Source organism: Hipposideros armiger, unplaced genomic scaffold (assembly GCF_001890085.2).
Source record: "Hipposideros armiger isolate ML-2016 unplaced genomic scaffold, ASM189008v1 scaffold_74, whole genome shotgun sequence".
NCBI lineage: Eukaryota > Metazoa > Chordata > Mammalia > Chiroptera > Hipposideridae > Hipposideros > Hipposideros armiger.
In genome coordinates this window covers 4,548,869-4,564,225 of record NW_017731424.1, presented here as the reverse complement: position 1 = coordinate 4,564,225, position 15,357 = coordinate 4,548,869, and the positions used below count along the sequence as shown (strand labels likewise).

The 15,357-nt window shown below is 36.4% G+C and overlaps 1 protein-coding gene across 5 annotated transcripts in view; it reads right to left on the bottom strand.

The window, feature by feature from the left end:
- Positions 1-4,240: 4,240 nt before the first annotated feature.
- PLEKHA1 (pleckstrin homology domain containing A1) overlaps positions 4,241-15,357 on the bottom strand; it is a 57,619-nt gene continuing 46,502 nt past the window's right edge. For 3 of the 5 annotated variants that reach the window (XM_019642973.1, XM_019642968.1, XM_019642969.1), the window contains 4 exons: positions 11,298-11,362; positions 10,638-10,701; positions 8,587-8,676; positions 4,241-5,974 (listed from right to left, as the gene is read on the bottom strand). In XM_019642973.1, coding sequence (XP_019498518.1) covers positions 5,669-5,974; positions 8,587-8,676; positions 10,638-10,701; positions 11,298-11,362 — 525 coding nt within the window. In that variant the 3' untranslated portion in view covers positions 4,241-5,668. Of the gene's footprint in view, positions 5,975-7,253; positions 7,325-8,586; positions 8,677-10,637; positions 10,702-11,297; positions 11,363-15,357 lie in introns of all 5 variants that reach the window. The other 2 variants (XM_019642971.1, XM_019642972.1) reach the window with 2 other exon arrangements.

The following is a 15,357-nucleotide window of genomic DNA, read 5'->3' as shown; positions in this document are numbered from 1 at the left end:
TTCGGCCTGCCTCTTACCCGACCTATCAGCCAGAGTGTGACACATCTGATCACCCGTTCCGCCTGGGTGTTTTTCTTCACATGGCCTCCAGCACAACACATACTCTTGATGTCCTATTGGCTCAGTAGCTACACCTTCTCATTCTCCATCAATTCCTCTTTCAGAGCTTTTCATGTCAGAATGCCCCAGTTCATCCCTTGGTCCTCTTCCTTCATCCTCTAATCCAGTCTCCTGGCTTTAAATAACACCTAATATGTTGAAGACTTCCAAATCTTTACCTCTAATAAAGACTCCTCTCAATTCCAAATCTGTGTATCTAACGGCCTTCCTCACACTTGTACTTGGATGTCTGTGATCTCAAACCATCACATCGAATACCACAATCACCACCTCTTCGCTCAGCCCTGCCCTACCTGCAGCCTTGCCCCTGGTCCTGGCCTCTCTGGTCTTCTAGTTGTCCAGGACGAAAGACTGGCCGCTGTCCTCATTTCCTCTCACTGGCCGTATCTAATCCGTTAGGAAATCTTCCACCTTCAAAATATAGACGGGCAAAAGTAGAGTGAGGATAAGTGACAACATGAACCAGACAATAAGCACGATGTATGTGAAACTTACGAAGAGACAGATGTCACTGGAACCAAGAGAGCCCCTGTTTGAAATAATAAATAAGGCCCCACAGGAAACAGATTACGATCACATTACCGAGGTGCTAAAACCAGGCAGAAACGGGCTTTAGCGTGGTAAGTTCCTAAGTCACGGCAAGTTCCCCACATTTCCCACCCACTATACCCGGCCCCCACCCACACACACACACACACATACACACTGCTCAAGAAAACAGATGTGACCTGTGTAAGTCCCATAGCTTGGAAGAAAGAGGCAATGAACCTTCAAGAGAACGATTAAAATTTTTATGTGCCAATCTGACCCTTCAAATTCCAAATCAATATTTATACATTTATTGTCATGTCATGTAGTTTTTCCTTTTAGTTCTTTTTTCTCTTCTGGGACCTTTAGAAGTCCCCTCCAGCACGATGCTTCTTACCCACTCCGTCACTGACCATCTCAGTCTCTGGATGCGTTTTTTGCCAGGCTTGATTTTATCACATATTGACTTTGTATTTCTTTTGGCAAATTCCTTGTGGGTGTTTTCATCATCTTCCTAGGTTTCCGGTGTGCTGCATATTATACACCGAAGATATCCATTTGACCTAAGATTTCATCAGGTCAAAAGCTTCTTTAAACGGAAAAACCCCTCACTCTTTAACTACAAAAGTAACTAGAATCATTCTCTGCAACTATTTCCAGTGTAAGAACTAGGCATCCTAAAGCTGTTTTATAATCCTCATTCTGGTACCTTATTAATTTATATAGTGTCAAATGTCAGAGCTTGAAATTTCTTAGGGACGTTATGATCATGATACTTATTACTGATTCCCCAAATTAAAAAGTATAAAGAATGCTATCATTTGAAATATTGTGGTTGAATGAAAACTCAACTCATTTAATCATCTGGAACAGAAATAGTCTCAGAGATATTGAGGAACAACTGATGGTTGCTAGTTGTGGGGGCGGGGATAAGGGAGAAGGGGAAGGGATTAGACAGCATAAATCAGTAACTACAATATTGCCACAGGGATATGAAAGACAGTTCAGGGAATATAATTAATAATGTAAACATTTTGTAGGGTGTCAGATGGTCACGTCTTGTTAGGGAGACCACTTCACGGATGTGGTAGAGTCTTGATCACTGCACTGTACACCTGAAGCTGTTGTATAATACTATATGTCAGCTATAATTGAATATATATATATATATATATATATATATAGTCACGGGACGTGAAGTATAGTGTGGGAGTGGAGTCAAGGGAATTGTAACAGATATGTATGATATGGGGGGGAGTGGGGCAGCAGATTGGGGTAGGGGGGTTGTCACTTTGAGGGGTAAAAAGTATAACTATTGCACTGTTTTGTACACCTGAAACTAATTAAAAATAAAAAAAATAATCTGGAGATAGTACAATATAAACAGAGTAGTTTTCAAGAATTCTTCTGAGGCAGTAATACCATAATGGTTAAGAACCCAAACTTTGGTATCAAAAGACTGGATTTTAAAACCTAATGTGACTTTGGGCAAGTGACTAAGTTTATTTGCAAACCTGTAGACTAGGAGGTGGATGACTATGAAAGGGCAACAATGAGGGATCTTCGTGATGATGGAATTCACTATGTCAGTGGCAATATCCTAGTTATATTTTACTATAATTTTTCAATGTTATCGCTGGAAAAAACTAAGTAAAGGGTATACGAGAGCTCTGTATTTTTTCTTACAACTACATGTGAAATCTACAATTATCTCCAAAAGTTTAAAGAAGTCATTTGCAAACTTTGGCTTAAATTTTATATTAATTTCAAAACAATCCTAGGCAATTACATTATCTTCTCTAATTTTCTGAGTAAAATAAAGTGAGACTCCAAATTGCTTTCAAAATTAGCGATGACGTAACCAGAAGGTGGCGCTATTACCACGACTATACCATAGTAAGGCACTGTTCACTTTAAATGTCAGAATAATGGAATACTAGGATTTTATCCATTAAAATTAAATGCTAACCCCAATTCAGCAATATTTTCAATGTCTTATGTGAGGTTTGGAAAAAAATTCAATTTTCAAAAATCATTTTAAAATGATACAAATTACATACAAATAATTTTGGATCTATGTAACATAGAAGGTTGCTAATAGAAAATATAAACCCTTCTAAGTATATTTTTCACCTAGTCTTATGTGGACTGGCAAACTGTTCCAAAGACTAGGAAGATTCTTACCAAACCTGGTATTAAGCTATGAAATAATTACACTTTTTATACAAGTATTTCCTGCCTCACCGTTGACAGAATTTCGATAAAAGTCTGAGCACCACTTGAGGAAAAATCGGCAACTAGAAGTAAAAAGAAAGCTGAGGAAGGAATGAATCTCTTTTGTGAAAGCAACAAAGTTCAGAACTTTCTCATTTTGGCTTAAAAAAAATTTTTTTAAATACTTTTCAGGAAAAGAAAATTAAGTTGCACCAGTATTTCCAACAGATGTCCTTTATTCAATTCCATTATTATTAGATGCTGGATATGCAGCAGACATGAGCTATTTGTTACTAATAGCAGGTTTGCAAGGAGCCTCTAACACTTGACAGGGAGAGTTTTCAGAGAGAGTGTTTTCAGAGCGCCAGTCAACGCCCAGCTGGGGACCAAAATGCCCTCTGCACTCTGCCCTACTCATGTCATGTCCAGTCTAAGCAATCACCAAGGACTGCAAGCAGCCCAGATGATCCAAACTATGCTCTGAACTTGCCAACATATTTAATTTTGCTTTTGAGAACACGTTTTAAGCAAAATAAGTTTTTTCCAAAAAAAATCATCTTTTCATGTGCAATTTCATATCAAGCTATGTCTTTCAAAGGTTATCAAATAATTAGCCTGTCCTTAAATATATAAATACAAGGCAGTTAAGCAAACACATTCTGTACTAGTTCTATTGTTCACGCAAGAGCTGAACCAAACCAAACAAGAAGGAAGTTAGAATTAATTTTGAGTTTATTCTCAAGTCATTACAGTGTTCAACCAGTTTGACATATAAAGATAACAGACGTAAAAGTAAACATTGGGAAGCACACATATATTCCCATCTGAAAGAAGACATGTTATATGTACAGAAAAAAAATGCAGCAAATATTAAGGTATTCAAAGTAATTTTTTGACATTTCAGATGTGACATATTTACAAGAAAAGTATAAGTTTTAAAATAATTAAATAATTTTCATAGAATTATAAAAGTATTGAGATAAATATTAGGAGACCCCAACAATCACTAGAACATTTTCCTATGCTATTGAATACAAGGGTAGTTCCATAAAAAGTCCCAAAATAGAGCTAGTATTTGGCCACTATGAAATATATCAAATTACCACTTAACAAAATATGCTAAAATAAACATGCAATGTGGAAACTGTACCAAAGAAAACAGCATTCGGCTCCTGAATATCGCAAAGTGTCTACACAAGATCTCTTAAGTGTGTTCATGAAAAAGGAATTTTCAAAAGAGCCATTATAATGGATTAAAAGTGATAACTACTTAAAGCCTTTTCATTCTATTATTTTCAAATGTAGCTGCAAAAAAGGAAAAAAATATCTAACTTTTAAAAATATTAGCTTATGAATAAAAAAGTTGAGTGGTGCATTCTTTATGCATTGGGGTTTTTTTTTAAACAGATGCTATGGCAATTCTAATATAACAGATAGTAACCTCTGGACCCCACCACTGCAATAGGAAATCTCTCTCAGACAAAGAGTCATCTTAGAAAATGAAAAGGAAAAACATGACGTGTGAATTCAAAACTAAACAGTACTATAAAATGGTACAATATAAAAAAAATAGCAGCATGTGAAATTCAAGACTATTTTCTTAAAGCAAATGTTTAAGACTGAACCACAAAAATGGTACTTGCTCAAACCGGTCTATTATTCAACACTTCAAACTCAGGATTTTTTAAGAGAGGCGCTTATACTTTATGATATCCCTGTGATTAAATGTATACTCAAATTTGTTTTTTAAGACATATATATTGCACAGGTAGTAGAATACCAGCATTCTGGTATCTCTAACATAAAATGTTACCTTATTTAACACATTGAACTATACTACTGAAAATTAATTTTATCCAAATGTTTAAAGCCAATCATATATATAGGACTTTTGAACACATTAACTTAACAAGATGAAAAACACAGGCACTTGAATGAATATAGATTGTTAGTGAAAAAAAACTAGAGGCCACAATAGCATGACTACGGGCAGTATGTCTTTACATATAAACTTGAGGTCTTCCACTGATCCAAAGATAGAAATAAGAATTGGTACAAAACTTTGATAAGAAAATCAGATCTCCCAAAAATTTCATACCAATTAATTTTCACTAAATAAAGTAATGACTGCTGCAAGTCCCACTTTAAGTTTTATCAAACAAATGTCCAAGATACAGTTGTTTAAAATCTAATTCCACCCCAGTACAACCACACCCTCACTAACAGTTCAATAATATCCTCTATGCAAAACTTACCAGTCACCTTGAGATCCAGGGCATCCAAGACGGTTATCCTGTCCAAACAGTCCACCCACATTGTAGTAGAAATTCTACAGCACCACAGACATCATGAGTTTAGATATCTTAGTCTGGTTCATATTTCATTCAATAATATTAACCAGTAAGAATGTCTAAATATCGACCATCTAATAGGAAGTCATAGCATTTTAAAAATGACAAAAATAATAAGCATTTTTAATGTTTACAGTTGTTAAACATTTAAATTGTCAGATTCACTACAAAAAAATATCACACACACATTTTCATCACCCAAATGAGAACACACAAAATTTCAGACAGTTGATACTGAGACACTTAGGTTTTTGTCTTTCTTACTTTTAAAAAGAGATTCCACTTAGTTTGGCCACTCCCTAGATTCTTGGTTTACCAGCTTATAAAGAGTACATCTACGAGGCAGTATAATATATGCATTAAAAACCATTTCACCCTTTATCATCTTTGGCTAGAAGCCTCATGAAAGGAAACTGAGGGGCTGATGAGTGGGTCGGGCTCCAGGTGCTTCCATCTTACACATCGCTGACTGGAAGGCTTGCGTCATCCAAGTCCACTGGGTCACAATCCTTTTCCTGAGGGCCATTTTTACTTTGAGGTTTTAGCAGAGCTTGTTCAGTCACTTTGGAAGCTGGTTCTCTTGCAGAGACAGTCTGGACCTTGAAGTTCCCTGGCTTGACCTTGGCAAGAGATTCGTAAAATCCTCGCTTCTCCACGGTAAAGCTTGAGACCAGAGAGTTGCTGCGAGAGGCTGTGGAATGTGCGGCGGCGGCGCCGGCGGGGCGGAAGGCGCATTTGGGTTCTGGACAGTTGGGATGCTCCTGGAAAGACGAGTGGTGGTCAGACACAGTCAATCATAAACGACAAGGTTAGTAACTCAGAGTGAGACTTTATTCTCTGAAAAACAAACAAAACGGAACGAAACACATACACAGAGCAGAAGCAGGAGCCATGCAACAAACATGTGCAAGTTCTCTCCCAAAGCAACACGTTTTTAGGAGTGAGTTTAAAGCAGTGACGGCCAACAACCATTTCCACTAAGAAACCAGTTCTGTCACCAAAGCAGAATTTGGCAGCTCTGATGCCCTGAAGACTCATCAGCTTAAATGGAATACGGTGGTCCAATTGCAAATGAGCTGTGTTTAAAAGGGGGCTACCAGCTTTATAATTTTATTTAAAAGTATATTTTCAATCAACACTAGGAATTATCCTACATATTTTAGAAAGACAAAAAATGAAAATGTAGAATATAAAAATTAAAGGCCATGTTTCTTTAATAAAGAACTCAACATTTTCAAACCTATTCTTTTATCTGGCAATCGGACAAACTTAGTTTTTGCTTCCCTGAATTTCACTGTAACCAATAATAGCATAGTCCTTTTTTTTGCTTTTTATTTAATTGCATTTATTTAGTTTTGAATATGTCATACATTCATATGGCTTAAGATTTTAAAGGTTATATATTTAATCACTTATAACTGCAGTAAAATAATTCTCAGTGGTGAATATTAATTTCAATATGATTCTAATATATCAAATCTGAAGATATCCTTAAATATGACCATTCCAAATGCATCACCATATAGTTCCTAGTATATTGTGTTAATTTATGGTACCAGTGGCTTTGAAAACACAGTGGTACAAGTTATCAACAAGATTACCATTAGATGGCTAAATGTCACTTGAGATTTAAAATGCCATGCAAACCACAGTGATGTGAGTTTATCCAATACATCTCCATGCATGAGTTTGCATGTATTAGAATAAAGGTGCTTTTCAAGTGATGTAGTATTTAAAAAATGTCAAAATATGTAAGATAGAAATTGAAACTCTTGTGGCAATTCAGTAAATTTTTAGAAGACAGCTTAATAGGACTTCAATTAGTAAAGTCGTATTTTTCTCATTATTTATCTTTTTTTGTTCGAAATACATCTCCAACCTGATGACTGTAGTGAAATAGTTTGCGTTAGTGTTGACAAAGTCAGTTACGATAACTGCAGAAGGCAGTTGGGTTAACTCAACTTTCTAGGATGAGTTGTGAGTAGTGAGTAAGTCCGGGCCCTCTGGTAAGAAGGCACGTTTGCGTAAGAGCCCACATACGTGCCGCATTCACCAGCTCTGGAGGTATACCTCTGTATACAAGGGTTCGACAGCCTTCTGGCCTGCCGCATCTGGAACACAGTGCAAAGCTAAGATTAGAGTCCACCTATACTGGGGAGAGGGAGGAAAAGAGAACGTCCTGCTGGCAGTTAGAGCTCGAGTCCAATGTGCCCCCACCACAAAGCGCAAAACACCAAGGCCCTTCTCCGAGTTTCCCTCTTCCCGACAGACACTGTTTTTGCAGAGAGTCTCAGACTTGGTTGCTGAAAAGGTCACACGAAACACAGGCAGTTACCAGGTTAACACCCACAAGAGTAATTTCTGAGATGTTCCAAAAAGGGTATAAGGAGAATAACTTAATTAAGAAATGAGGATGATGGATTTCTATTTACTGATTTGTAGTTATTAACAGCAGGAAACCATTAAAAGACATTATTATTACCAGGAAAATACTGAAAGTGCAGATATCTAGCATTTACAGTGAATTTAGATAATAAAGGTCATTATGTTACATATCAGACTACATTCTGCAAGCGAAGTGCTCCATTTCAAGACCCTTAAAATTTTTCATTCCTTAATGGAATTTGTGTATTTTCACATCAGAGATCAGTGACCAAAGTATTCTAAAGGCAAATCTTATTCCTATGATGTACTCAACATGATAAATTAAAAGTTAAAAACATTTTTCTTACTACTTCTAAGAATGTTTAGCTTGAAACATTTATCGTATTACCACAAAGATAAATTAAGACTATGGGGGGAAAAAGCAACCCTTGAAATTAATGTATTAGAAAATGAGAATGAAACATGAAGTAGAAAATATTGACCGAGAGTACTAAATTGTATTTAAAGTTCATAGCGGTCTTATGGCACTATTAGGCCAAAATAAATAAATAAAATACAAAAATAAAAATAAAACACCCTTACCTGAAATTACAGGAAGTAAAGAGGAAATTGAGTGTTCACTAAAGGTGCCTTACACAATTAGGCAATGTACCATACTAAGAATGGTAAAGTTTTACCAACTCTAGACCTACTGACAATAAGAACTCCTAAAACAAAGCAAGGAAACGGTTTCGTTCATTCTTTAGTTGCCCTGCTTGTGCATTTAAGACAATACAATGCACAGAAAGTTATGTTATCCATAACACTACAAGGAAGCATTAAATTAGAAATGCATTTTTTTTTTTGCAAGTCCAATTGGTATGAAAGTCACCATGCAAATAAATCTCAATACAGAAAGAAACCAGAAGGATTAGGGGAGAGGAAGGAAAATAACTTGACAGGACGGAGGAACCCCAAGGAGAATCACCCCAGAGAACAGGAAACATACAGAAGATGCTGATCGGCCGGGTCCCCGCTGGGCTACGATGGCACCCGACACGGCTTTAATCCAACTGTGCATCTCTTCAGGGCTATCAGCCTAAGGGAAAGCAAGGACTCACTCAGTCAAATTTTCCTCACAATCAGCTCCTGCAGCTACAAATCTAATGTATGCATTTTAGTAACTAATAGCGTCAACATCATTCTAAGACAATGATTTAAAAAAAAAAATTAGAAATCACTTTTTAAAACATTTTTTATTAGATTGATTGGGGGTGACATTGGTTAGTAAAATTACATAGGTTTCAAGTGTCCATTTCTGTACTGCATCGTCTATATACTGCGTGTGTGCTCACCACCCAGTCAGCCCTCCTTCCAGCACCGCGCAGCTGACCCCCTCCCTCTTCCACCACCGCCCCTGCCCTGCACCTTCTGGTGACCACTAAGCTGTTGTCTGTGTCTAGAAATCACTTTTTTCAACCAGGTTTTCTGGTAACTTATTACACAGAGACATAAGTTGAGCACTTAACATTTTAAGATCAGACACATCAAAGAGTGTCAATATGAACACTTCTGGAGAGAAAACAAGAAGATGAGGAAGTAAAAAAAAGACCTCTTTAGCTCTATTTGCTGCTTTATTTGCTACAAGAATATTTATGTAACTGTATAGTTATAAAAATCTTTTGACATCATTTTACAAATAGTTTTTATTTTCTTTTTATTTTTTTAGCTGAGCCATCCTGCTACCTGTTGGCAGCTCAGCGGCAACTCAGCTCGGGCCGGGAATCGAACTGCTATTGCTCAGAGCTCAAACTCTACAAATAGTTTTTAGTGATGCCATAATCCTACAAGAAGTATTGGTAGTCATATTCCTATCACATTCCTTGATAGGACCTTGGCTCTCAATGTGAACTAAAAACCTACGATGACTTTAATCCAATCAAACTAGGCCCTAAAAGGGGTGTAAAGATACTGCCCTTTACTCAAGGTCAAAATTTTTAAAGATACAAGGTATGTTTGAAACAATGTTAACAAACACTTTTTAAAAGTAAAAACTCAAAGTAGGCAAATGTAAAGAATATACTTTCATTCACTACAAATAGGAGCACAAGTCTAGAAATCTATCTTGCAAAACAAAGAGGTTTAAAAAGGTTCATGCTCTAATAGTTATTCTAGACTTAGAAATTCATCCTATACAAGAAATTCAGGCAAATTTACACACAAAAATGTTCACCACCACTTCAGTTCTTATAGTAAATGCACGAAAACTATGTAAATGATCAGTGACAGAGTAGTGGCGAAACAGTTTCACTCTGAACATTCATACAATAGGGTATAGTGAAATTCTAAAAGGTTTTCAGAGAATTTTTAATGATAAGGAAAAAAGTGACCATAATATATTAAACAAGTAGGATATATAACACTATTTCATATGACCCCACTTGTTAAAAAAATATATGCCTTAAGAAAAGTAGTAAAAAAATAAGAATGGTTGCCTGAAAGTGGGGTTCGTGTTTCATAAACCATCCTTTTCTTCATATTTTTCTATATTTTCTAACAATAACTTACAATAAGCATATGTTAAGTTTTATAAAACAAAAACAAATGTTCTTTTAAAAAAAAACTTCCAATCTAAATAATTAACATGGTAAGTAAAAAGAGTATTTTAAATTTAAATACCGAATGCCTAGCTACCATTAATGAAACTGTAAGACCTACTGTCTACTTTTACTATGGGTGTTTGAGCACTAAAAACAGTATGATCAATTCCAAAGCATGTGCAAAAATAATCCAAATTGAAAATACACACTTGACATATAAGTTAAAGTAGCATTTCCTTTCCTTCAAATACTACTGAATTCTATTTGACTAACTCATAGGAAAGAATATCCTTATTTGCTGAACATATGACCTACCAATAACCTTATATATAACATTTTTTAATTAACTTGGCGCATTACAGTTGTTGTTTTTGCTTATTCTCATAAGCAACAAGTTTATTTCACCTCTAAAATAATTAATTTCTTGATAAGAGGATCTGTTATCTCCAAAGTATCTTACCTGCACATAGAAAGTTCTAGATGATGTTACAATTTCAAAGAGGTTGTCTCTCATCATTATGTCACTGTTAACAAAAAAAAATTTCCAATTGTACTTAAATAGCAATTGTTTGATGGTTTTTCTTTCACTTATTTACCCAATACCAAGTATGTATCAATAGGAAAATAAATATCAGAGGTAAAATACTGATTTAACAAAACCAAATTATCATCTTTTTCAATTTATTTTTACATTAAGTTTTACTTATTTTACAGTTACATATATTTTTAGAAAAAGTCCATAAAACAACTTCAAAATTCAAAGTTTTCAATTGTGAAGAAACCAGTTTGCTCAAACACTGCCACAGTTTACACATTTTCTCATAAAACTCTATTCTGCAGCAACCTCGAAATACTAAAATTACTAATACATCAATGTGTTAAATATGATGTTGTTCATAGGAAAGTTTTTCATTTCCACTGTTTCCTAATTTTTAATTTTAAAACAAAAAAATCTCAATATTTTAACCTGAGGGTTTTAAAAGTTCTAGCATATGCCAACTATAAGGAGTTAGAAATACAACTAGAAGTAATACAGAAAAGCACCATCTTTAAGCACTTCTATCGCTGCGGCACTGGTAAGACGTAATATAATAATACACAAGTCGGAGCTGGCACTTACCTCTGCTTACATTCCTGGACCTTATGAACCTCTTTAAGTGGTATTGCACGGAGAGGTTCCTTTTCCTGGTCAAGAAGGAAGAAAAAAAAAAAAAAGGCCAACAAACAGATAATAAGAGGTATATTCTTAAAATCCTTTCAAGGGTTCACTGTCTTATTTGGAGATCTATGTGAAAATTATGCTTCTTTCTTGAAGCACATCTAAGACATCCATCTACCTTCTTGAGAAACCCAGCATCAGAATAGCTCAAATGTACAACCTTATACACCTCATCGTCTGAAACAAGGAAACGCAGATAACCCGTCTGCACATTCTCTGGCCTTAAGGACAGTGTAGCTTACGAAAAGCCATTCGCCATCAGGCTTTCCGTGATGAACCCCCTATGTGCCCAGTAAGTGGAGTACTCCCTCCTTTGGAATGTTATTTTGATAAAGAAGGCAGCAGAGTCCTGAATATCCAGGTTTCTTTAAGCTAAATTGATCGTTTTAAGAATATCACGTTTATATGAATACATTATCTTAACAAACACCATTTCTTGAACATTTACTAAATGCCAGGACACCCCCTAGATTTTGAACGTGTTCTCCCATTTAAGCTTTCCACAACCCGACAATGCATGCACTATTGTTCACCCGAGGAAACAGGGTGAGACATGTTAAGTACCGCACCTAAGGTTACAAACTAGATATAAGACGCAACTAGAAGGCAAAACGAGTTCCTAACAGCATAATATGTATACTATACATTCTATGAACCACTACAGATTGTATCTCACCGAGTATACCATGAGATTAAGACATACCATTATTTTATGTAGCACTGAGAAAAAATCAAACCAGGGCTGACTACTTTTTAAATCACAAATCTTTCTTTAAAGCTTTACAAAATAGTTCATTTTAAAATAATTTCAGGCTGTAAAAGTCTTACAAAAAACAGTACAAAAAATTTCTGTACACCTTGCACCATTTTCCAAGACGTTAATATTTTACATTTGATAAATGATCTGTTTTTGTGTACATGTATGTGAATGTGTGCATATGTATTTTTCCTGAAATGTTTAAAGGCAAATTATAGGCATGATACATACACCTTTACTACTAAATACTTCCGTGTCTACTTCCTAGAACTATATAAGAGAAGGATGTTCTCTTATATAACCACAGTACAATCATGAAAATCAAAAACTCCACATTGATGCAACACAGTTGCATCTCCACACCACATTCAGATTTCATTCGCTGCCCCACCTTTATAGCAAAGGAAAAGCTATGTATTTCCTGATCCGGGGTTCAGTGTGGGCTCATACCTTCTATTTAGATGACATGTCTCTGAGTCTCCTTTAACTGTGGGACAGTTCTTCAGTTGTTCTTGATGTTTAGTTTTAAAACGCCAGGCCAGTTATTTCATAGACTGTCCTTCTTCTGGGTTTGCCTGATGTTCATCGTGCTTGCGTTCAGGTTATACGGTTTGGGCAGGAAACCACAGATGTGAGGCTGTGCTCTCGGCACATCGTTCTCAGGGGCACATGACAGTGGTTTGTCCCATCACTAGCGTGTTACCTCTGATCTCTTAAGGTCATGCTTGGCAGTAACTGTAAACTTAACTCTTTTCCCCTTTGTCATTATTAAGTATCTTGTGGGGAGATGCTTGGAGTCTATGTAATACCCGATTTATCATAATTTTGCCCTCTAGTTTTATCAAACACTGAGGATTCTTGCCTAAAACCATCATTACTATAATGGCTACTAATTGGTGCTTTTTCTAACCTCATCAATTCATCTATATATGTTAGCTGGAATTTTACTCAAGAAAACGCCTTTCCTTCTCCATTTACTTATGCATGACTCACTGTGACTCACTGAACTCTGAGTTATAATCCATGGTTATCATTTATTTTGTTGCTCAGCTTGTCTGAGTTCTAGATGCTGGTGTCTGTGTCCTTTTGGTACGTGCCCATCATTCTCTGAGCCACTCCTTTATTTTCTGTCAGAACTAGATGTTCTAGATGGGCTTGGCTCATGCTTTCCGTGCCCCAGCTCTGAAATCGGCCACTTCTCCAAGGGCCCTTTTGTTACAGAATGGCATTTACAGTTGCTATTTGGGGAGAGGATGTGTCCATCTCTTCACTCAGCCGTGGCTTTCTCGTGATAGATGAGGAGTCATATTTCTGCTAAGTTTTAATTTGTGCTTCTCTAATTACGAGTGATGTTACATATCTTTTTATATGTTTAAGGACCATTTTCTTTGTAAATGAATTGCCTATTTATGTCTTATGCTCATTTTCCTACCAGATATTTTCTCCTTGACTTGCTCTTTTTAAACTTTGAACCAACCACAAACTTAAACAAAGGTCAAGAGCAAAGCACTAACAACTGATCTTCCAGAACCATTTCAGAGTGAGTTGCTGACCTGGCCCCAACGACCCCGAGTATTTCTGAGTGTATTTCTACAAAGACATCCTCTTATGTTATCACAATACAACCATCAAAATCAGAAAGTGCCACCCAAATGTCTTTTATTAAAGCAAAAGAATTCAGTTTAGGATGACCCTCACACTCGTCTTGCAAGCATTTGAGATCTTGCTTCCTGGCAACTGTTTTGAGTTTGACTCAAATAAACTTATAACAATTCAAAAAGAGAATCACACTTGTCTTTCTTTTCTTTCCGTCAGTCACTCTTTCCTTGACGTCTAGTCCTGCCTCTACGGAAGATTACAGGGCAGTTCTGCAGAATGCCCCTCCTGAGGGAGTGCCTGATGCTTCCTCATGATTAGATTCAAGTTATGCACCTTCGGCAGGAAATATCACAGAAGTGACGCTGCCTTCTTCTCAAGCTATCCTGTCAGGTGGTAACCGATTTTCACTCACCTCTTCACTGATGAAGACTGCTTTAATCATTTGATTACCTGATTAAAGTGGTATCTGCCAGGCTTCTTCATTGCACTCCCTCTTTCCCCCGGGGTAATTAATGTGTATTTTGTAGATAGGTACTCTGAAACTATGTCATCTTCTATTCTTCATCATACGTACGTATGTGCATTCATTCATTCGTTCATTCATGTCTGTATGGGCTCATGATTCCTATTTTACTCAATGGACAATAACCTGTTACCATCATTATTTATTTTAATGCTCAAACGGCCCCAAATTTGGCGAGGAGGAAAATTTTCAAATTGGATTTTGGGTCCTTCTAACATGTCTCTATCATTCTGCAAGCACTTCCTTGCTTCCTGACACAAGACAGTCCAGGTTTATTTTTATATTTATTTCTTCTGTCCCATTTCTGAAATCTTGCCATTTCTCCAGGGAGCCTAGGTCTCTTCCAATACAAAACGGTAGTTTTTTCAGTACCCAGAGCTAGGGAGTATATTATCTGCATAGAGATTTATGTAAACACATGAATACATTTATACCTGTTATTTATTTCTACATCGACATGTTTTGAAAGTTCACAGCAATATTTTCAATTCCAATCTAACATAAAAATTGTTCATATTTATTACTCCCTTCTTCAACAGTGAGAAAGCTGGCTTCTATTACTCATAATAAATTTCCCTTTTTATCAGTAAGTATATTGTAACCATTCTCCCATCTCTGCCACCACCCTCTCCCCAAAGCGGATGCCCTCCTCTCTCTACCCCACGCCCCCTCGTCCTGCGTGCGCTCCGTCTGCCCAGCCCTGGCGACTCCAGCTCCTCCTGCTCCGGCCCCACTACTGTGCTCGCCTACGTTGATTCCTCACCTAAAAAATTCAGGTCTAAATTGTTTGGATTGCTGGGAGGAAAAGAGGGAAAGAAGGATGAGGAAAAACCCTCTCCCCTCAATTTTTAAGATTCTTTGTATGTTAAGGATATTAATGTTTTATGTTTGATATATACTGCAAATATTTTCTCCAGTTTTTTAGGTGTGTGCTTAAATCTTTTATACTTACTAAGAAAACTTTTATAGATACATACTAAAATACTTACAGATGGAATATGCTTAGGACTTGCTTCAAAATATGAAGGGGCAAGTGGGTGGTGAGACAGAAGAAATAAAACTAACCGTGTGTTGATCATTAT